Raw genomic sequence first — 20,032 nt, forward strand, 5'->3', positions numbered from 1 at the left:
CAAGTGCTGCCACAACTCAGCTACCATGACCACTAAACCATGTCCTGAAGCACCACAGCTGCATCTGCTTGAACCCCTCCAGGGATGGGGACTCCACCACCTCCCTGGGCAGCCTGTGCCAATCCCTGAACGCTCTGGCAGCAAAGAAGTTTTTCCTAGTGTCCAACTTACCCTTCCCCTGGTACCACTGAAGCCTCTTTCCTCCTCTTTGCAGGATCAAGGTCTCAGTCTGTAAGTCACAGAACTTTCAGGGGTTTAAAGCAAACACCTCTCTTCAAAAGCTGGCTCGTGTGACAGGCTGCTGACACCTGCAGCAGGGGCTGCAGACAGCTGAGGAGCCAGGCAGTGTGGGGGTTAGGGTCTAATTGCACACTGCTGCAGCAGAGAGCACATCTGCAGGGGTTGCTGGTGCATGGACATTGGTCAGCTGGGTGCTGTGTCCTTACCCACCATGACCCAGCATGCAGGGGGTTGGTGGGACTGGTGCATGCCACTTGCAGCATCCAAAGCAAAAGGCTTCTGTGAGGAGATCTCTGAGAAAGTTTGGGTTTTATTTGACTCCAGAGAAGGCAAAAGAGTGGTAAAATACTGGAACAGGCTGCCCAGGGATGTGGTTGAGGTCCCATCCCTGGAGATTGGACTTGATGTGGCCCTGTGCAGCCTGATGCAGTTGGAGGTGTCCCTGCTGAGTGCAGGGGGGTCAGACAAGATGACCTCTGAGGGTCCCTTCCAGCCTGATGCAATCTGTGACATTGACTTCAACATGAATAATGGATTTCAGCACCCAGGAACAGGCTGAGCTTCCCTCTAACTCACTGCAGTGTTGAGTTACCAGCTGGTTGCAAATCAAGCAGAACCCATGGCTTTGGGGCTGCTCTCCAAGGGGTTGGAAGTGCACAGGTAAATGGACTTGAATGGGGCTCCTTGTCTGAGTGCCTGGCTTTGAGCTGAGCTGTGCAAACAAGGCGCTGGAGTGTGGCCGTTGGGGGTCAGCAGCCTTGGCTTTGCTGTGCTGCTTTTCAGGGAGTATTTGAGTGAAATGCATCACTGCCTGGGCCTCAGTTTCCTCCTCTGCATGGCAAGCAATAAAGAACCCCCTTGAGACTTGCTTGTTACTGTCCAGGTTCTTGCAGTTAGAAGAAGTTTGTCTCTGCTAAGAAAGGACTGAAGTCAGTTTGGCCCTCGCCAGACTCCTCAGTGCTGCTCCTCGTGCCGGGAGTAAATCCCTCTGGATGCAACAGTGCAGAGTGCTCTGATGCCAGGGTAGATGAGCACACACCTGAAGGTTGTCTTTGTGCTTGTGGGCACAAGCAAGAGGTGATTAAACTTTGTGCTGCCTGGGCTCTGCCCGCTGCCCAAGCCCCTGGGCTGCAGAAGCCTTCCCGTGTGGCTGTTTCAGAGGCGTGCAGGCTGTGCACCCTGCTGCCCTTCTGCTCCTTCTGTGCCCTGACTAAAGGCAGATCAATGCCCCAGTGGATCCCTCTGTTAGGCTGATATTTGTAGCTTGCCAGCCATAAAGTGGTGAAGTATCTGTGTGAAGTGAACTGCCTGTGGCCCCAGTGAAACTGGAGTCTGTGGGAGTAGTGATGTCAACACAGGGCTGGATCTGAATAATTCAGAGCAGTACATTCATGGTAAAAGTGCATAAGCCAGTTGGGTCAGTTTTTAATTCTCAGTCAGGGATGGAAAGAAGGAGCATGGTGTTTAGGGATTGCACTGCCTGTGGATTCCTTCTCTGTGCTCCAATTAGAGCCCCCACCATGGCCCACTCGTGTTAGAACATGGGCCTGCGCTGGCTGGAAGCTGTCCTGTTCCTACCAAACCAGTTGTGTCCCATCCCTGTTCTGGCATAGCTTGGCTGTGATTAGCAGGGCTGAGAAGGTTTCACAGATGCACAGATGGGGCTGGAAGGGACCCTCAAAGGGCATCTTGTCCAATCCCCCTGCAGGCAGCAGGGACACCTCCCACTCGAGCAGGCTGCCCAGAGCCACAGCAAGGCTGATCTTGAATGGCTGCAGGGAGGCTGCGTGCCACCAGCTGAGGATGCCAGCATGGTGTGAGAGTCCAGGGCTCTGACCATCCCTCCTCCCTAAAGAACCTGCTGAGGAAATGTGGCCTCCTGTCTCATCACAGTGTGTGTTGCTGTGTCACAGTGTGCTCTGCAGCAAGCTGCTGTGTTCTTTCTTGCTGTCACAGCAGCGTGGCAGCTGTGCCACTGCTGCTGCATGAGGCTGGGAACGGTCTTGGGCATTTTCTCCTGACCTTCAACTTCACCTGAGATCCAGTGGCAGAGGCAGGAGGTCAGAGAGAAGAGACTGAGTTGGGCAGAAGCAGAGAGGATGGCACAGAGTGCAGTCTCCTGCAGAGCAGAGCTGAAGCCAGGTGTGGTGCTCAGGTGGTGCTGACCCTGCCCAGCCGCTGCCAGGGCCGGGGACTGCCGGGAGGTGCCCTGGCCGGCCTGGGGCACTGCAGGTCCCACTCCCAGTTTGCTCTGTGACCCTGACCGAGACATTGAGGCTGCTTTGTGCCTGTGGGGTTTACATGGCAGTGCTCAAAGCTTGGTGCAGCTGGGGATTTCCATCATCATCACCACCACCATGCTCACCTGCCGACTCCTTTCTCTTGCAGCTCGCTGTGGCGGTGGATCGCTGCTCAGATCGCCAGGCTCACGAGAGGTTGGTGCACTCCTGGTTTTACAGGGAGGTGATTTCCAGCTGTGTGCAGCTATCAGAGCCAGGGCAGGATGTGCCAGATGTTCACTCCCCACCCCACCTACCCTTGTGCTGGGAGGTGCTCTTTTGTTTCCCCTGCTCTTTCTCTCAGGCTTTTCTAATGGTGAGGAAAATGCATTCAGTGCCGCTGGAACTTTTGGTCTTGGAGAGGTTCTTCCCTCTCTGGGCAAGGAGTTCTTAAATGGAAAATGGAGACCTGAGGTTTGGTCTTTTCCTCTGACACCTGCAAGTTGTGCTGCTGAGTTTCAGTACTATAGCTCAAAGCAGATCCTGACTGACATGGCGGGTCTGGGACCTTCAGCTGCAGCCTGCTGCCAGGGAGGGTTTGACTCTGTCCCCAGCATTCTTTATTGGTACCTTCCCATCCCCTCCCTTGGCTGCTCTGATTCCACTTGCAGTCCCCACAGGAAACCCTTGCTCAGTTCTGATGGCTTGGTGCAATCAGATCAGAGTGATCCATGCATGGAGAGCTCTCAGGGAGTCCTTTGCCACTCCGTTGCCCCTGCAGCTGTTCAGGGCCTCTGGATGCTTCTCTCAGTGAGAACTTGGAAATCCCTTTGCCTCAGTTGAAACTTTTCATGCCATTAAGCCCAGAGGTAGCAACTCTGGCTTGAGATGTGCTTGAGCTCATGGCATGGGGAGCTGAGGTCGTATTTTGGGAGACAAGATTGTGGGAGTTCAGCCCTCTCTCTTGCCCAAGTGTCTGCTGGGGACCACAGCTGGAGGTGGCCTCCTGTGGGGAACAGATCTGAGGTCTTGCCTAGCCTCAGCTGGCACTGCTGGCCAGTGTGCTGCTTCTGCTCCCCACTGGTAAAGCAGCTCCTGAGGAACATGAGATCATCTGAAAAGCTTTAAGGGTCGATGGTCTTGTGCCTGGCAAGGGCTGGGAAAGAGGCTTTGACTAATCAAATCCAGCACTTGAATGCAGTACCTGGCACAGGGAGTCCCAGTGTTCAGATGCTGCTGAAATACAGAGTGGCTGAGGTTGGAAGGGACCTCCCAAGCCCACCTAGTCCAACCCTCTGCTTAAGCAGGGTCATGCAGAGCAGCTTGCCAAGGACCATGTCCAGACAGGATTGAAATGTCACCAACAGGCAAAGAATAATGGGAAAAGAAGGATTTTGGCTCTGAGGCATGTGTTGGCATGTGGTTTGTATTTCTTAGTGCCTCCTGCAGCTTGGTCTGAAGGGGCAGGTCCTGCACAGAGCAGAGGGAGCAGCTGCTTGGACCCCTGGGTCCCTGTGCAAACAGAGGAGGCAGTGATGACAGCAGCAGTAGCTGTTCCTGCTCCTGGGCTCCTCTCTGGGTGCAGCTGGGGGGAGTTTAACTTATTTCCTATCAAAATGTTCTCTTCTTTGTCCAGCAGCAGCAGGTACTGACCTCAGGGTCTGGTTTTATGCTTTCTTTTGCCTCCTGCAGTGCTGAGAGCCCAGTTTGGAGGAGCGATGGAAGAGTCTTCCCAAGCCACTAAGCCCCTGGAGATGAGCCCCCACTCTCGCTTCATCATTGGCTCTGTGTCAGAAGATAACTCAGAAGATGAGACAAGCTCCTTGGTGAAGCTGGACCTCCTGGAGGAGAAGGAGAGGTCCTTGTCCCCTGCATCTGTCTGCTCAGATTCCCTTTCAGATCTTGGACTTCCCAACGCCCAGGATGGCCCCGCGAGCCACATGAGGTAAGGGGGAGCAGCCCCAGCCTCTCACCTCACCTGCCAAAGGTCAGCCCAAAATGCATCTTGCTGTCTGGATCTGGCCTCAGATGTGTTGGTTGTGCTCAGACAGCTTCTGGCTTTGTTTCTAACTGACCTCTTGTGTATCTGTATCAAACCCTTGTGAGGAAATGTCTGTGCCTGGGTGCCCTGAGCACCTTTGAGACCTCTCAGCTGCTGAGTGTTGTGGTGGCCTGGCTGGCACTGCCTGGCTCCTGCCCTGCCTCCCAGAACACGGAAGTGTGGTGCTGAGAGCTCTGAAGCTGCCACCTGTGTGTTGGAGCTGGGCTGGGACTGTGTGGAACTCGATCTTTGTGTGGGGTTTGCTGCTTTGTATGTAGCCAAAGGACTGGCAGGAGCCTTGGGTAAGCTCAGTGCCTCATTGCTAGGAATGCTTTTGGGTTTGGATAGAGAAAATGTTGTGGGTGGCTCAAGAAAGGATGCTGCAAGGTGGGGGATAAACCAAGGCTGGGCATGGGAGCTGCAGAGTGAGGACAAACCAAGGCTGGATAGGGCAGCTGCTGCTTGCAGCTCAGGGAGGTGTTGGCCTCCCATCTGGGAGAGGGCTGCTTCAGCCCTGCTGCTAACTCTTCCTGGCTCAAATGAAGTCTGAGGTTGGGATTTTTTTGGTCTTGGTGTTAGTATTTGCTTGTCAAAGGGCCTCTTTATTTCTGCAGTGTGGCTGATTTGCATCCCACCGGTGGGATGTGCCCCCTGGGGCTTTCTCTGCTACAGGCCAGGCTGTTGTACTTCAGAGAGCTGTTCTGGCCATGCTGGTGGCCAGGTGTGGCCAGCTGGCACCAAAATGTGAGCTCTTAAAGCAAATTTCAAGGGGGCTGCCTTTGCAGAGACTGCAAGGTGTCGTGATTTGGCAGCACAGAGGGTAATCCTGAAGCCTGTCAGTGTAGATGGTTTAGGAACAGAAGCAAGTGGATGGAGATGTAGCCAGTGGTGTGGAAACAGACAATAAGAGAGCATCAGCTTCTAGGACAGTGCCTGGCGTCAGAGAGCTGTATTGCAAGAGCTGTGCAGCCATGAGCACCTCTGTTGTAACCTGCTTACTTTGGCACTGCTCTGGGGGTTCTTGCTTGCAGCTGAAGTGGAGAGAAAAGCCAGTTCAAACAGAAGGAGTTACAGCATCCTTGGCTGGTTTTCTAAGGTGAAGTGGGATGAACTGGAAGAGGTTGCCAGGGTGGTAGTCCCCTGCACCAAAACATTTCCCAATGATGTTTGCAGATGGAGAAAGAGACAAAGACAAGCTCGACAGCTTGCTCCGTGACAGTGAGTTAATGGCACACAGGCTCCAGCTGCCAGCTTCCTTTTGGTAGTCACAGAGGAACCACAGCTGTGTACAGTTTGATAGTGCAGCACACGAGGTGCAGGGCCAGGGGAGCCTGCCAGAAAGCTCTCCACTTGCTGGTTAGTTTCTCACAGGAGATTTTGATCAGATAGATGAGAGGTTGTGCTGGAGGCGAGGGACTTTGCTCCAGAGAAGTCCTTCTCAGGGGATGATTATGTCTAAAACCATAGAATCACTGAGTGGCTCAGGTTGGCAGGGAGCTCAGAGGTCATCTACTCCCACCCCCTGTCCTGGACAGGGACACCTCTCAACTAAACTCAGCTGCTCAAGGCCTCCTCCAGCCTGGCCTTGAACACCCCCAAGCAGGAGGCAGCCGCAGCCTCCCTGGGCAGCCTCTGCCAGAGTCTCAGCACCCTCACACTACAGAACTTCTTCTTCAGCTCCACTCCAACCCTGCTCTGCCTCAGCTTCAAACCATTCCCCCTTGTCCTGTCCCTAGACACCCTCATGGAAAGTCCCTCTGCAGCCTTCAGTCAGCTGCAGCAGGGGGTGGGGGTGGCCCTGCAGCACCAGGCCCTGCTGCTTCTCTCCTGCTCTTAGACCAGCATCCAAAGTGCCATCCCACGGCCAGTCCACGAGGCAGAGGTGCTGCAGTTGGCTCTTTGGCATCTGCTCATACCTGAGGCTTGCAGGTCTTGTGTCTGAGCTGGAAATCATCCACTGGGCTTGTGGTGTCTGATCAATGCCTCCTGCCCCAGCCGTGGGCACCCCGTGTGCCAGCTCCTGTTTCATCACCTGAGCACGTGGAGTGTGTGTGCCATTCACCACCTTATTGATCCTGCTGAGGCTTTATGCTCTTGCTAAAGACAGTCCTGCTGGGACAGGTTGTACAACACAAGCTTCCATGCCACTGGAGGTCTATGAAGACCTTTGTCTGTGCCAGCTGGCTGCTGCTGCAGAGGGTTGAGAAAGCCACACACTGGTAATGAACTTTAAATTGGTGTGGAGAACATCAGTGCTGCACTGAAATGCTGTGCTGGAGGAGCCACCCTGCAGGCTGAGGCACTCAGTGCCTCCTTGGCTTCTGGTTGTGCCTTAAAGAAAGAGCATCAGTGGCAGCCATGTAAAGCCTCTAACACTGAGAACAAGTGTCCCTGAAGACAGTCCTTGATCTTCAAGCTCCTTCCAAGCCATCCCATTCTGTGAGCCTGTGAAAGTCCTCAACTTGTGCACAGCCCACAGCAGCCAGAGGAACTCTGTTGCCTTTTGCAGCTGTAGGTGATGGCCCCAAGCTGGCCATTTTCTCTTCATCTTCCTGCTCCCATGGTTGTGTTGGCTTTGAGCTCAGAGATCTCCCACCAAAGCAGCAGTCCTGGGGGACAGTTGTTGCTTGCTGTGTGGTGAGCTGTTAGCTGTGCTCCTTCCTGATCTGGGAGTGGTAGATAAGAAACTTCTCTCTAAATGCCCTTGGGCAGCACTCTGAGTCTCTTGGTTCTGTGTCATCAATAGTTCCTCACTCTGAGTCTCTTGGTTCTCTGTCATCAATAGTTCCTCACTCTGAGTCTCTTGGTTCTGTGTCATCAATAGTTCCTCACTCTGAGTCTCTTGGTTCTGTGTCATCAATAGTTCCTCACTCTGAGTCTCTTGGTTCTGTGTCATCAATAGTTCCTCACTCTGAGTCTCTTGGTTCTGTGTCATCAATAGTTCCTCACTCTGAGTCTCTTGGTTCTCTGTCATCAATAGTTCCTCACTCTGAGTCTCTTGGTTCTCTGTCATCAATAGTTCCTCACTCTGAGTCTCTTGGTTCTCTGTCATCAATAGTTCCTCACTCTGAGTCTCTTGGTTCTGTGTCATCAATAGTTCCTCACTCTGAGTCTCTTGGTTCTGTGTCATCAATAGTTCCTCACTCTGAGTCTCTTGGTTCTGTGTCATCAATAGTTCCTCACTCTGAGTCTCTTGGTTCTGTGTCATCAATAGTTCCTCACTCTGAGTCTCTTGGTTCTCTGTCATCAATAGTTCCTCACTCTGAGTCTCTTGGTTCTGTGTCATCAATAGTTCCTCACTCTGAGTCTCTTGGTTCTGTGTCATCAATAGTTCCTCACTCTGAGTCTCTTGATTCTGTGTCATCAATAGTTCCTCACTCTGAGTCTCTTGGTTCTGTGTCATCAATAGTTCCTCACTCTGAGTCTCTTGGTTCTGTGTCATCAATAGTTCCTCACTCTGAGTCTCTTGGTTCTCTGTCATCAATAGTTCCTCACTCTGAGTCTCTTGGTTCTCTGTCATCAATAGTTCCTGACCATTGCTAAACGTAAGCCCTGGCTGCAGAGCTGCTGACTGCTACCTGAGAGTGTGTGATCAGAGGAGCTCACTGAGCCGTAAATCATCAGATCCCACCCCAGCCTCACAGCTGTGAGGTTGCTGTGGGCCCTGCAAGGATCCCCAGGGATGTGGTCTGTGGTCTGTGCACCCAGGGGGCAGGGTCCAGCCTCGAATGCGTGCCGCACGGCAGCCAAAAGGCAGCTGCATGGCTGGGAAAAGACATCTGACAAAGGGGGGGCTCAGCACTTCAGCTCTGCATCCTTGCAGCTGCTGGAACGTGTTTGTGTGCGAGGAATCCCAGCAGCTTGTGCCAGTTGGGGCTGTGCAGTGTGGAGCCCAAAGGCACTGCTTGGGGCTAGGACCTGCCCGGGTGGCTGTTCAGAGTCTGTGCTTGCGTGGCAGAGGAGTTGTGGGGCCGGGGGGAGGGAGAGGGCTCCTGAGGTGTTTGTGCTGCATCCTTCAGTTCATTTCCTGGAATCCTCTTGTGGGAGCTGAGTGGAGCCTCTCTGTATCTTGGAGTCTCAGTGTTTCTAGGCTGAAGCCCTGGTTTCTGGCAGTGTCTGCATCAGGCCGACTGCTCTGGCTCTGAACAGTCCCAGGCAAGAGCTGGCTCTGAACAGCTCCAGACTGCTGCCTCCCACTGCTGCTAGCCAGGACAGAGGGAACCCTTTGCTCCAGCTGCAGAGTTTGGTGTTGCTGTGCTGGCCTGTGCACACCTCTGTGCTTTCTGTCCTGTGGCAGAGCTGCCCTGTGAGGAGAGGCTGAGAGCTGGGGGTGTGCAGCCTGGAGAAGAGAAGGCTCAGAGGAGACCTTCCTGCCATGCCCAGTACAGAAGGGGTGACTGCCAGGAGCATGCAGACTGCCTTTGGACAAGGAGTGCCAGGGAAGAGACAAGGGGTGGTGGGGACAAGTTACTGCTGGGGAGATTCTGATTGAATCCTCTCCCAAGGGCAGCAGTGGAGTCCCCTACACTACACAGAGCTTGGCAGGCTGCTGTGCCAGCTCACTGCAACTCCACCATCACCTAGAAAGGTTGGAGCAGATGGTATTTGGGGTCCCTTCCAGCCTGGTACTCTGGGGTTCTGTGATTCACTGCAAAGTAGGCTGCAGGGGCAGGTCTGCAAGCAGAGCAGGTCTGCAAGCAGAGCAGGTCTGAGGGATGCCTGTGCTGGCTGCAGGCTCAGCAGCCGTGGGGCTTCCTCCTCACACATTTACACAGCACAAAGCCCTAACTGCTGCTGGGTTGCTGCCCTCCCTCCACAGCCTTTCCAGGCCTGATCCAGAGGAGAGAGAGAGAAATCCTTTTTTGGGGGTGTGTGTGTGTGCTGCAACTCCTCCAGGCTGCCTTTCAGACCAGCCACCTACTGCAGCCTGCCTGTGCAGCGAGGCTGTGGCTTCTCGAGGTGGAACCAGTGCCAGAAACACCTGAAGTTAAGTTCCTTTTTCCTCCCTTCTCCTGTTCTCAAGTGAATCACACGGGAGGTCTCTGGTGTGCTGTGCAGGTTGGTGGCTTGGGGAGCCCTTCCCAGGCTGGCAGGGGAGGCAGGCAGGCGGCTGGGGGGCAGATCTGTAAGGCTGGGGTTTTGTTTGGCCAAGCTCCGCTCTTTCCCTGGTGCCTCTCTGCTGCCCCGTGAGGATTGCCACTGCCTTGCCCGTGTGACTGCCAGGGTGTGTCGCTGTGCCCCCTGGCATGCCCGCGGGGCTGCCTGCCTGCGCTTTACCCACACATGGCACTGGCTGGCGCTGGCTGCCGGCGGTGCTGCTCCTCTCGCCTGTGCTATTCTTGGTGCCCTCACCTTGCCCCTCGGGGCTCAAGGCTGCACACTGTCCCCATGCTAATGTGGCACTTCTGGGGGCTTGCTCCTTTTTTGGGCTGATCCCCCCGGGGCGGTCGCTTGGCTTTGGCTCAGCCTGCCGCAGCGTGCCTCAGGTACCAGCAGTGCTGGGGATGCGTCCCTGGCGTGCCGAGGGTGCGAGCTGCAGTGCCTCGCTGTGCCCCGAGCCTGCCCAGCTCTGCCCAGCACTGCAGTGCTGCAGTCCTTGCTCTCCTTTATCCTTTCCCTCCCCCTCGACGTGCAGTTTGGTTTTGCAGTGCTCATGCTGAGGCCACACACTCAGTCCTGGAATCATCAAGGTTTGAAAAGACCCTTAAGGTCATTGAGTCCAACCAATTCTTCCTTCCCCCAGTGATGCCACTGGACCCTGCCGTGCTGTGGCACCTGTCCTGTGAGCTCTCCCTCCCCACGGCACTTGGAGTGATCTCGTCTCTGTTTCATGGGCGGAGAAAGGCAGCGAGGTGACTTGCGCCGGCTCTCCGGCGCGCCGGCTGGTGTCCAGCGCAGGCTCTGCCCGGCTCAGCCCTGTGCTTTGTGTTGCTGTACAAACCCTGCCCCGGGCGCGCTGCCTTGTCACCTCCCCTGCTGACAACCTGATCGCGGCAGGCCGGCCGGCCGCTGTCGCTGCGAGCCGGGGAGCAGCCTGGCGGCGCGGAGCGGAGCAGCCGGCGGCGGGGGCTGCCCGGGCTGCTGCCGGGGCTGCTGCCGGGGCGCCGGGGGCAGCCCCGCGGCCACCGCCGGGGGAGCGGTGGGCGCCGCGGCTGCCGTGGCTGCGGGCAGGGCTGCAGCGGCGCTCTCCGTGTGTGCTAAGCCTGATTACGTAACCTGTAGATCGCTTTCTCTCTTTCCCGATCAGCTGCTTTGCTCTGAATGCAGGAGAGGGAAGCTGCTGCCCTCCCTGTGCATGCTGCGTCACAGGAAGAGTGACAGAGAGAGGGGTGGTGGAAAGCAGGGGACAAAGGTTACAAGATTGAAGCAATCTGAGAAGTGCCTCTGCCTCGAGGAGAGCCGCAGGAGTGCAAGAGGCTCCTTGCAGCTTTCTCCTGCTGGGTTTTGAGCTGCAGTATCGAACCAAAAAATAGCAGCAGCTCCACTAGAGGAGTCGTAAGCAAGCCTGAAATCTGTTAGCTCCTTCCCTGAGACAGCATGGAGGATTCTGCAGAGCAGGGTCAGGAAATGAGATACCACATGCTGCAAAGGTAAGAACTACAGCTGTGATTGCCTGCTCACAGCAGCAGCCGCTGGCACCCAGGCAGCTGGGCACTCTGTGCTGCAAATCAAACCCTTCTTGTTCCATGTCCCTTTTATCCTCTGAGGCCTCAGCAGCTGCTGGTGGTATCTGTGCATGCAGTGTGCTGGAAGGATGCTAGGATACAGCTCAGTGGGCAAGCAGGGCTACAGGAGTTTGAGATGCTGCACAGCTCTAGCCTGGATCCAGTCTGAGGGAGGGGGGAGCTTTTGGGAAGCTGTCACTGACAAAAACGCTGCAGCTGGGGCCTGGGAGTGTTACCAACTCAGCAGCGATTCTGTTCCGGTTAGAGCTTGGTGTTCTGTCCTCCTTGCTGCCCAAATGCCTCCTCTTACCCTGCAGCAACAAGCTCTCCTGCTCTGGGTCCCCTGTGCAGCCCCTGGCTGCTGGTAAAGGATGCTGTGGTTGTGCTTGCTGTCAGGAGTGAGACTGAGCTGGACTTGCTTAGCAACAACTGTTGGTGCCTTGCTCTGTGATGAACCTCTGGGTTTGCTTGGCCTTTGTATCCACAGAGCATCTTTGTGTGGGGGAGCTCCAGCCCGCAGGTGGCTCACGTCCACACACGCTCGCGGCTCCTGACCTGCAGCTTTTGGTCTTTTCCCTATTTCATTGGGGCTGCTTTTAGTAACCCTGCAGTGAACCACCCTGCCTCACCTGGGGACTTTGCTCTGCGCCTTCCTCGCCACAGCACAGATTCTGACCCTCTTTGATACACAGATTTAGTAGAAATTCAACTTCAGCTGCACCTTCCCTCCTCCTCTTGGCTCCTGTCCTGGAATTCCTGGGCTGAGGTTGTCACAGAGCAGTTCATGAACTCTGGCTTCTGAGGAACTCTCACTTCTGAGGAACTCTCACTCGTGTCTCTGCAAGTGCAGCTCTCTGGAAGAAGGGCAAGTACAGAGGGGAGGATCCTCTGCACACCTGACTTGTTCCTATGCCCTGGTCTGGCTCTGAGCTAGCAGCTCTTCCCTGAGACAAGTTTCCAGGCTGGATGTGGTTTGGACTGACCCAGTTGCAGCCACGGATGTCCCCCAGTCACTGGGAGATAGACATCTGGGTTCTTAGTGTGCTTTTAAATCACCCTATTGACCTTGTTTCTCCTCTTACCTTTACTTCTCCCACTCTTGGCTTCATGCATGGCTTGAAAGTTTCCTTCACTGTGCTCAGAAGAGGTTTTTGCTTCCAAGGCAATGTTTGCAAGTCCTGAGGTTCTCCATGGTCATGGCCCTGTGCCATGGGAATGCCTCATGTGTGTGAGCAGCACAGGAGCTGAATTCCAGGAGCTGTGAAGATGTTCTCTTGCTCTTCTGGAAATCCTCACAAGGTCAGGGTTGGTTTTCCCTTCGTGCCCTCTCCCAGCAATTCCAGTCACTCTCTGCTGCATCCCATCCTGTTTCCCAGTGGAGTTGCTCAATGGCAGCAGCACTTCAGCAGCTGATTAGGCCAGAGGTTCCTGGTGGTCTTCCCAAGGCTGCCAGGCAGCCAGCACAGCCTGTGTGGCTCCTGGGGACAGACACTGCCCACTGCACGGAGCTCCATCAGCACTGCCCCCCTTGGGGGGCCTGGGTCTTCCCAAAGTGTTTTAAATACCCTCCCAATACCTCTGCTCCCTACAGAAAGGTTCTGCAGAGCTTCCCTGGAGCTTGGATGAGGCCTTGAGCAACCTGGGCTGGCAGGAGTTGTCCCTGCCCATGGCACTGGGGTTGGAACTGGGTGAGCTTTGAGGTCCCTTCCAGCCCAAGGCATTCTGTGAATCCTACATGGTGCAGGGGTGAGGGGTGCAGGCTGTGCTTGGGTGAGGGGTGCAGGCTGTGCTTGGGCAAGGAGCCTGTTGAGGAAAGCACTCTAAATGCAGTAAGAAACGTGGGTGGAGCGTGGGGTGCCTGGAGAGGTAGAGCTGCAGGGGCTTGAAAATCAAAAGCATCTTACTCCCCTGCCATGTTGCACTGTGTGAGGAGCTGGGCTGTGAGCTCCCTCTCACAAGCTCAGCTTTGCAGGCTGTGGCAGATCAGGTCCTGTGGTGCCAGCAAAGCAAAGGGGGATGCAGCCCTGCTAGTTCTGTGGAAGCTGGAGCAGAAGGAAGGGGAGTGAAGGTTCCAGCCCCACACAAAAGGGGGGTGGCAGAGCACGGAGCTGGTCTGGGCAGACACAAAGTTGGCTTTGAGGGGGACAGCAGCAGGAATGTGAATGACTCTGGCTCTGAAAACGTTTGAGGAAGGTACTAAAGACTGAGTGGTGCAAAATGATTGGTCTTGGAAAGTGATTTTCAGTAGCCAGTGGCAGAGTCTGCACCTGGAGAGTTGTTTGCTGTGATTCCTATTAGGATTTGCTGCTGGAGCCTGATGGTGGATGTCTGTTTTACCAGAGCCAGAGAGCTGTGCTGTCATCTCCCAGCTGTCCTGGATGAGCTGAAAGCAGCGTGGTGGAGCCTTGTTCTGTCTGGGGCAGCAAGAGACAGTGAATAGATTTGAAGCTATTTCTGTATTAGCATGACTGGGATCTGTGCAGAGAACCTGGCATGTGGAGTGAGGACTGAAAGGTAGTCAGAAACCAGAAGCAGCCCTGTAAATGCTGAGGACCAAGGCATTGGTGGTCTGGAGGCCAGAAGTTACTCTGCTTGTCTGCTGGGGGATGGGACAAGGAGCAGTGGTTTGAAACTGGAGCAGGGCAGAGTTAGGCTGAACACCAGGAGGAAGTTCTGCACAGTGGGAGTGGTAAAACACTGCAATAGGTTGTCCAGGGATGTGGTTGAAGTCCTGTCCCTGGAGACACTCAAGATCAGAGTGGATGTGTCCCTGGGCAGCCTGCTCTAGCTGGAGGTGACCCTGCTGAGTGCAGGGGGCTGGACAAGGTGACCTGAGGGTCCCTTCCAGCCCAGGGCAATCTGTGAGGCTGAGAGAGCGGGCAAGGGATCTTTGCAAACTGCTGACATCTCCTCCTCTCTCTGTGCATCTGCACTGCCAAGTTGCATGTTTGTGTCTCCCCCCACCCTGCTCAGGCCCAGCATGTCAGGTCTGCACCTGGTGAAGCAGGGGCGGGACAGGAAGAAGGTGGACGTGCAGAGGGACTTCACCGTGGCCTCCCCAGCAGAGTTTGTCACTCGCTTCGGAGGGAATAAAGTCATCGAGAAGGTGAGACCCTGCCCTGGCTGCCACTCTGCCCTCTCCTGGGCTCTGCCTCCTCTCTCTCTGGGGCTTTACATTGCAGGTGAGACCCTGCCCTGGCTGCCACTCTGCCCTCTCCTGGGCTCTGCCTCCTCTCTCTCTGGGGCTTTACATTGCAGACCCCAAAATACTGACGTGCCTGAACTGCCTGTGTTTTGGTTTGTGTGTGAGCGAGCACACTGGGGTTGGTGTGGCAGGGAAGCCCCAGCAGCGTGGCCAGAGCTCTCCTGGGGGTACAGAAGGATTTGGAGATAGATGCAACAAAAGTAGACTGCAACATCCCCAAGGAAAATGTAGACAAACAGATGGCCATTTAATGGGGCAAGTGGCTTCCTTCCAGGTATCAGAAGTTGTAGCCACTCATCCTTGCTCTCATGTGTCCCTCTGCCCTTGGATCTGCTCTTCCTTAATCCAAGCAAAGCATCTTGCAGGAAACTCACAGAGTCCTAGAATGCAGTGGGTTGGAAGGGACCTCTAAAGGCCACCTCGGCCAACCCCCTGCGGTCAGCAGGGACATCTCCAGCTAGATCAGGTCACTCAGAGCCCCAACAAGCCTGAACTTGAATGTCTTCAGGGATGGGGCTTCCACCACCTCCCTGAGCATCCTGTTCCAGTGTTCACCACCCTCACAGTAAGGAACTTCTCCCTGAAGTCCTAAATCTGTGTGGCTGAACAAGAGCTGATTTGGAAGCTGGTGGCCGGGCCCCTCGGTGCCAGGCTGATGAAACCACACAGCCCCAAAAGTGGACAGGAAGTGTGCAGAGAAAAACCTGTTTCCATGAATGATTTGTGCTGTCAGGCTGAACTTCATCCCTGCCTCTCATGCCTCAGGTGCTGATAGCCAACAACGGCATCGCAGCAGTGAAGTGCATGAGGTCCATCCGGCGCTGGTCCTACGAGATGTTCCGCAACGAGCGAGCCATCAGATTTGTTGTCATGGTGACTCCTGAGGATCTGAAAGCAAATGCAGGTGAGTTGGAAAGAGCAGGGAAGTGCACAGCTTCCTCCTTGCACACACCTGGGTGCCTGCCTGCAGGGATGCAGGAAGTCAGACACACATCCGTTTCATCACGGAGTCGTAGAGTCATTCATGTTGGAAGAGACCTTTAAGCTCGTGGAGTCCAGGCAGAGCCAGCTCCCAGGACCACTGCACAACATCCTGAAGCACCACACAGTCTCAGGCTGTGCCAGGGGAGGTTCAGGCTGGATGTTAGGAAAAAGTTCTACAGAGAGAGAGTGATTGCCCACTGGAATGGGCTGCCTGGGGAGGTGGTGGAGTCGCCGTCATTGGAGGTGTTCAGGAGGAGACTTGATGGGGTGCTTGGTGCCGTGGGTGGGTTAGTTTGGGTGGTGTTGGATTGGTTGAGGGGTTGGACGCGGTGATCTTGAAGGTCTCTTCCAACCTGGTTTATTCTATGTATTCTATCTGCACACCTCTTGAGCACCTCCAGGGATGGGGACTCCACCACCTCCCTGGGCAGCCTCTTTCAATCCCTGACCACTCTTGCAGCAAAGACATTTTTCCTCATCTCCATCCTAAACCTCCCTGGGCACAACCTCAGTCTGTTTCCTCTCATCCTATTGCTAGCTGCCAGCCTGTCAAGGAGGACTTTCCTGGGAGGAGATGAAGCATTTCCAGTGCTGTAGGCTTAGGAGCTGCAGAGCAAGCATTTGTTAGAGCTGCAGTTTGAAAGAGCCTTTCTTTGTGCCTGCAGAGTACATCAAAATGGCAGATCACTACGTCCCGGTTCCTGGAGGACCCAACAACAACAACTATGCAAATGTGGAGCTCATTCTTGATATTGCCAAGAGGATTCCAGTGCAGGTGAGGAGTGCCAAAGATAGTTCTGCAAACAGGAGGAGGCACTGAGCAGTCTCTGCTTAGATAGGGAGTTGTGGCTGGGGAAGAAGGCAGGTCAAAGAAATGGAAAGCACAAAGCTGCAGCACAAGGCAGTGCACATCCCAGTGCAGTGCTTTTCCCAGGGGGAATGTCTGCAGGCCATGGAAGGTTCCCTTCACCCTTTCCCTTCCCTGTGCTTAGTTCCTCTTCAAGAGCTTGCTGCAGCTTTTGACTTGTCTACAAGCTGCCAGACTCCAGCCCTTTAAACCGAGTAGCTCCGGGGGCTGCTCTGGTTTGTGTGTCGTGGGGTGGTTGTCAGTGAGCAGAGGAAAGGCTGGGAGGATCTGCATGCTTTCCACTTCTGTTCTCTGGCCTGTTTCACACAGACAAAGAGTGAAGTGTGTGATTTGCTTCTGCAGGCTGTGTGGGCTGGCTGGGGCCATGCATCTGAGAACCCGAAGCTGCCAGAGCTGCTGCACAAAAACGGGATTGCTTTCATGGGTGAGCACCTGTGCTGCTGGCCTGATGGCTGGGCCTTGTCTTGAGATGAACAGGCTTAGTGAGAGGCCTGAGGTATGGTCTGCGAGTGCAAGGCTGCTGTGTTCTTTCCAGCAGGCAGAGCAGGACTCTGCTGTCTGCCAGTGCAGGCTCTTGCCAGTGATGGAGGCTAAAGGAGCTGGCTGGGGGTTGGGTGTGTGAGGGCACTGAGTTCTGATTGCACAGCATGTGGTGTACACACCCATGCCAGTTCCCAGGCTGGAGGACACACAGACACACACTGAGTGTGCCAAGGCTTCTTCAACTGGATGGGCACTGAGCAGGCTGTGCCGTGCCTGTGGTGCTGCTGTAGCTTCAGTTGCCTTTTCCTCCTTCCTGGACAAGAGGCCTGCAGTCTGGCTGCCTGTGGTTTCCTGGCTGGTCCAGAGAATGCTCTCAGTTCTGCTTCAGAAGCGATGATTCACACCAGTGGGGATGTGCTGTGCAGCAGCCCTGCAGAGGGTGTTTGCTTGTCCCTCTTACATGGAGCTTAATTGGACTTCTGGAAGTTTCCCTGCTGCCTGGTCTCTTGTGTCCCTCATGCACTGGCTTTGCTCTTTGCAGGTCCTCCAAGCCAAGCCATGTGGGCCTTAGGAGATAAAATTGCTTCTTCAATAGTGGCTCAGACTGCTGGCATCCCCACTCTGCCTTGGAGCGGCAGTGGTAAGGAAATTGCTCTGTGTTTGTCAGCACCATTCTGATCTTTGATTGTGTCTGTGCACAAGGAGGTGTTCCAAGAGATGCTCCCTTTGTTCAGACTTGCAGTTTTGTGTTCCTGGAGGCTTAGGCACAGTGACTGTGATGGATATGGAGATGTCAGCCAAGTTCAGGTGCTGTGTAAGGTGCTGCTAGGCTGCGAGTGCAGCTGCAGCTGCAGTGGTCCTGCACATCATGTGGAGTCTGGAGCACACACCCAGGGGAGCTCTCTGCACTTCCAAAAGGCTGTAAATTGGAGATCACAGAAATGTTTTGGTTGGAAAAGGCCTCCAAGATCATCCACCCCAACCAGCAACCCAACACCACCACAACCACCAAGCCCTGTCCCCAAGTGCCATGGCCACAGGTTTCTTGAACACCTCCAAGGATGGGGACTCCACCACCTCCCTGGGCAGCCTGTGCCAATCCCTGACCACTCTGGCAGCAAAGAAATTTTTCCTCATCTCCAACCTAAGCCTCCCCTGGCACAATTCCAGGCCATTTCCTCTTCTATCACCTGAGACTGGGGAGAAAAGACCAACCCCCACCTCACTGCAGCCTCCTCTCAGGGAGCTGTAGAGAGCCTCCTCTGCTCCAGGCTGAACACCCCCAGCTCCCTCAGCTGCTCCTCAGCAGCCCTCTCTCCCTTCTGGCCTGTGCCTCACAGCTGCAGGAGGTAGATGGAGGAGGTCAGAATTTGCTGGATGAGCAGCTCTGCTCCCCACCCCAGAAGTGTCTGGGTGCATTCTGGAGCTGTGACTCTTTGTTCAGCAGTGCCTGAGGTGTGAGTGCTGAGTGAGGATCAGCTGGGCTGGTGTTTGTGTTTCAGGCCTTCGTGTGGACTGGCAGGAGAATGACCTCCAGAAGCGCATCCTGAACGTCCCCCAGGAGCTGTACGAGAAGGGCTACGTGAAGGACGCAGACGATGGACTGCGGGTAGGGAGGGGCTGCTGGGCTGCAGCTCCTGCTGCAGGCACCCCTGGGCAGAGCTGAGCTTCCAGTCACCTCTAGTGGCAGTGCAGGCTGGAGCCAGGCTGTCAGCCTCACAGCATGAGGCTCGGAGGCTGGGTGGGGATCTTCCACACATCAGCCTTGGGCCCAGCCTGCAGAGTTAGGTGAGGCTTAGCAGGAAGAGGTCAAATATGGCACCAAAGGTGTGTTTCGTGAGAGGCTTCTGGTGCAGGAGGAAGGTGATTCTGGGATGACCTGTGGCATCACAATTGATTTAGGGGTTTAAGTTTCTTTTTGAATCAAGTTTGTAGAATGAGTCCTGGCACAAGGCAGGCTCTGGGGGGTTTCCTTGTGAAGAGAGGGGGTAGGGAGTGTGACTTTTGCACATGACCCAGCCCTGGGATTTCTGTGCTCCACAGAAACGTTTCTGTGGCTGTGGTGAGCACCTGGAGAGCTGTGAGTTCTCTGTGGGCACAAAGTCAGTGCTGATTATTCCGAGTACAGACACCCTCTCAGACTGGAGCAGTTGGTGTCTACTCCATTCATGTCTTGGTTGCTAAGTAGAGGCAGCCATGAAGGTTGGACACAGACCAGCAGGGGATAATGATCCTTTCACTGGGCTCTGCTGGGCTCTGTGCTCACCCCTGTTTGTGCATCTTGCTCAGGCTGCTGAGGAGGTTGGCTACCCTGTCATGATCAAGGCTTCTGAAGGAGGAGGAGGAAAAGGAATTAGGAAAGTTAACAATGCAGATGACTTCCCCAACCTCTTCAGACAGGTAACTTTTGCTGCTGTTTTGTGCTGTCTTGTTCAGAGTGTTCAGGTTGGGTGCTTCTGAGACCTCTGACTGTAAAAGTCTGCACACATTCAGCTCCTTTGGCTCGTGAGCTCATGCCCTGCTCAGGATGTTGTTAGAGCTCCAGTGTATTTGTGGCTCCAGAATGCCAAACACCGCTGCAGGTGCTGCATACTGGAGGACAACTGCAGTGCGCCCCCAGAGTGCTGAGGGGCAGGAGGCCTCCTTGTTTTCTGTGTGGCTGGGAGAGCTGAGAGGAGTGCCAGTGAGGCTGACTCCATCCCAGCCACCTCCGCTCCAGCTGCAGGAGTCCCTGCTGGCGGCAGGGGGGTGCACAGGAGTGCAGTCCGCCAGCCTGCGGACGGCTGCTGGCCGTGCCCGGGGCGCTGCCTCAGGCTCTGCTGTTGGGTGCCCCCGCTGCAGGTGCAGGCCGAGGTGCCAGGCTCGCCCATCTTCGTGATGCGCCTGGCCAAGCAGTCGCGGCACCTGGAGGTGCAGATCCTGGCCGACCAGTACGGCAACGCCATCTCCCTCTTCGGCCGCGACTGCTCCGTGCAGCGCCGGCACCAGAAGATCATCGAGGAGGCGCCGGCCTCCATCGCCACCTCCGTGGTCTTTGAGCACATGGAGCAGGTGAGAGCAGCTCTGCGGCTTCCCCTTTCCCTCTGGCTCCAGAGCGCTGTGTGCTGCGGGGCAGCAGTGCAGGGCTGCGTGAGGGGAGCTGCCCTGCGAGGGGAGCTGCTGTCTGTGGGGAGCTGCTGTCTGTGGGGAGCTGCTGTCTGTGGGGAGCTGCCCTGTGAGGGGAGCTGCCCTGTGAGGGGAGCTGCCCTGCGAGGGGAGCTGCCCTGCGAGGGGAGCTGCCCTGCGAGGGGAGCTGCTGTCTGTGGGGAGCTGCTGTCTGTGGGGAGC

The 20,032-nt window shown here is 55.4% G+C and overlaps 1 protein-coding gene across 3 annotated transcripts in view; it reads left to right on the plus strand.

The window, feature by feature from the left end:
- Nucleotides 1-20,032, plus strand: part of ACACA (acetyl-CoA carboxylase alpha) — a 112,393-nt gene that overhangs the window by 2,467 nt on the left and 89,894 nt on the right. For 2 of the 3 annotated variants that reach the window (XM_054166712.1, XM_054166710.1), the window contains exons 2-11: nucleotides 2,629-2,675; nucleotides 4,152-4,404; nucleotides 14,139-14,271; nucleotides 15,136-15,274; nucleotides 16,020-16,129; nucleotides 16,565-16,646; nucleotides 17,247-17,345; nucleotides 18,208-18,314; nucleotides 18,995-19,105; nucleotides 19,547-19,756. In XM_054166712.1, coding sequence (XP_054022687.1) covers nucleotides 4,178-4,404; nucleotides 14,139-14,271; nucleotides 15,136-15,274; nucleotides 16,020-16,129; nucleotides 16,565-16,646; nucleotides 17,247-17,345; nucleotides 18,208-18,314; nucleotides 18,995-19,105; nucleotides 19,547-19,756 — 1,218 coding nt within the window. In that variant the 5' untranslated portion in view covers nucleotides 2,629-2,675; nucleotides 4,152-4,177. Of the gene's footprint in view, nucleotides 1-2,628; nucleotides 2,676-4,151; nucleotides 4,405-10,737; nucleotides 11,091-14,138; nucleotides 14,272-15,135; nucleotides 15,275-16,019; nucleotides 16,130-16,564; nucleotides 16,647-17,246; nucleotides 17,346-18,207; nucleotides 18,315-18,994; nucleotides 19,106-19,546; nucleotides 19,757-20,032 lie in introns of those variants that run through there. The other variant, XM_054166711.1, reaches the window with a different exon arrangement.

The sequence above is a fragment of the Dryobates pubescens genome, chromosome 13 (genome assembly GCF_014839835.1).
Source record: "Dryobates pubescens isolate bDryPub1 chromosome 13, bDryPub1.pri, whole genome shotgun sequence".
In the NCBI taxonomy this organism is placed as follows: Eukaryota; Metazoa; Chordata; class Aves; order Piciformes; family Picidae; genus Dryobates; species Dryobates pubescens.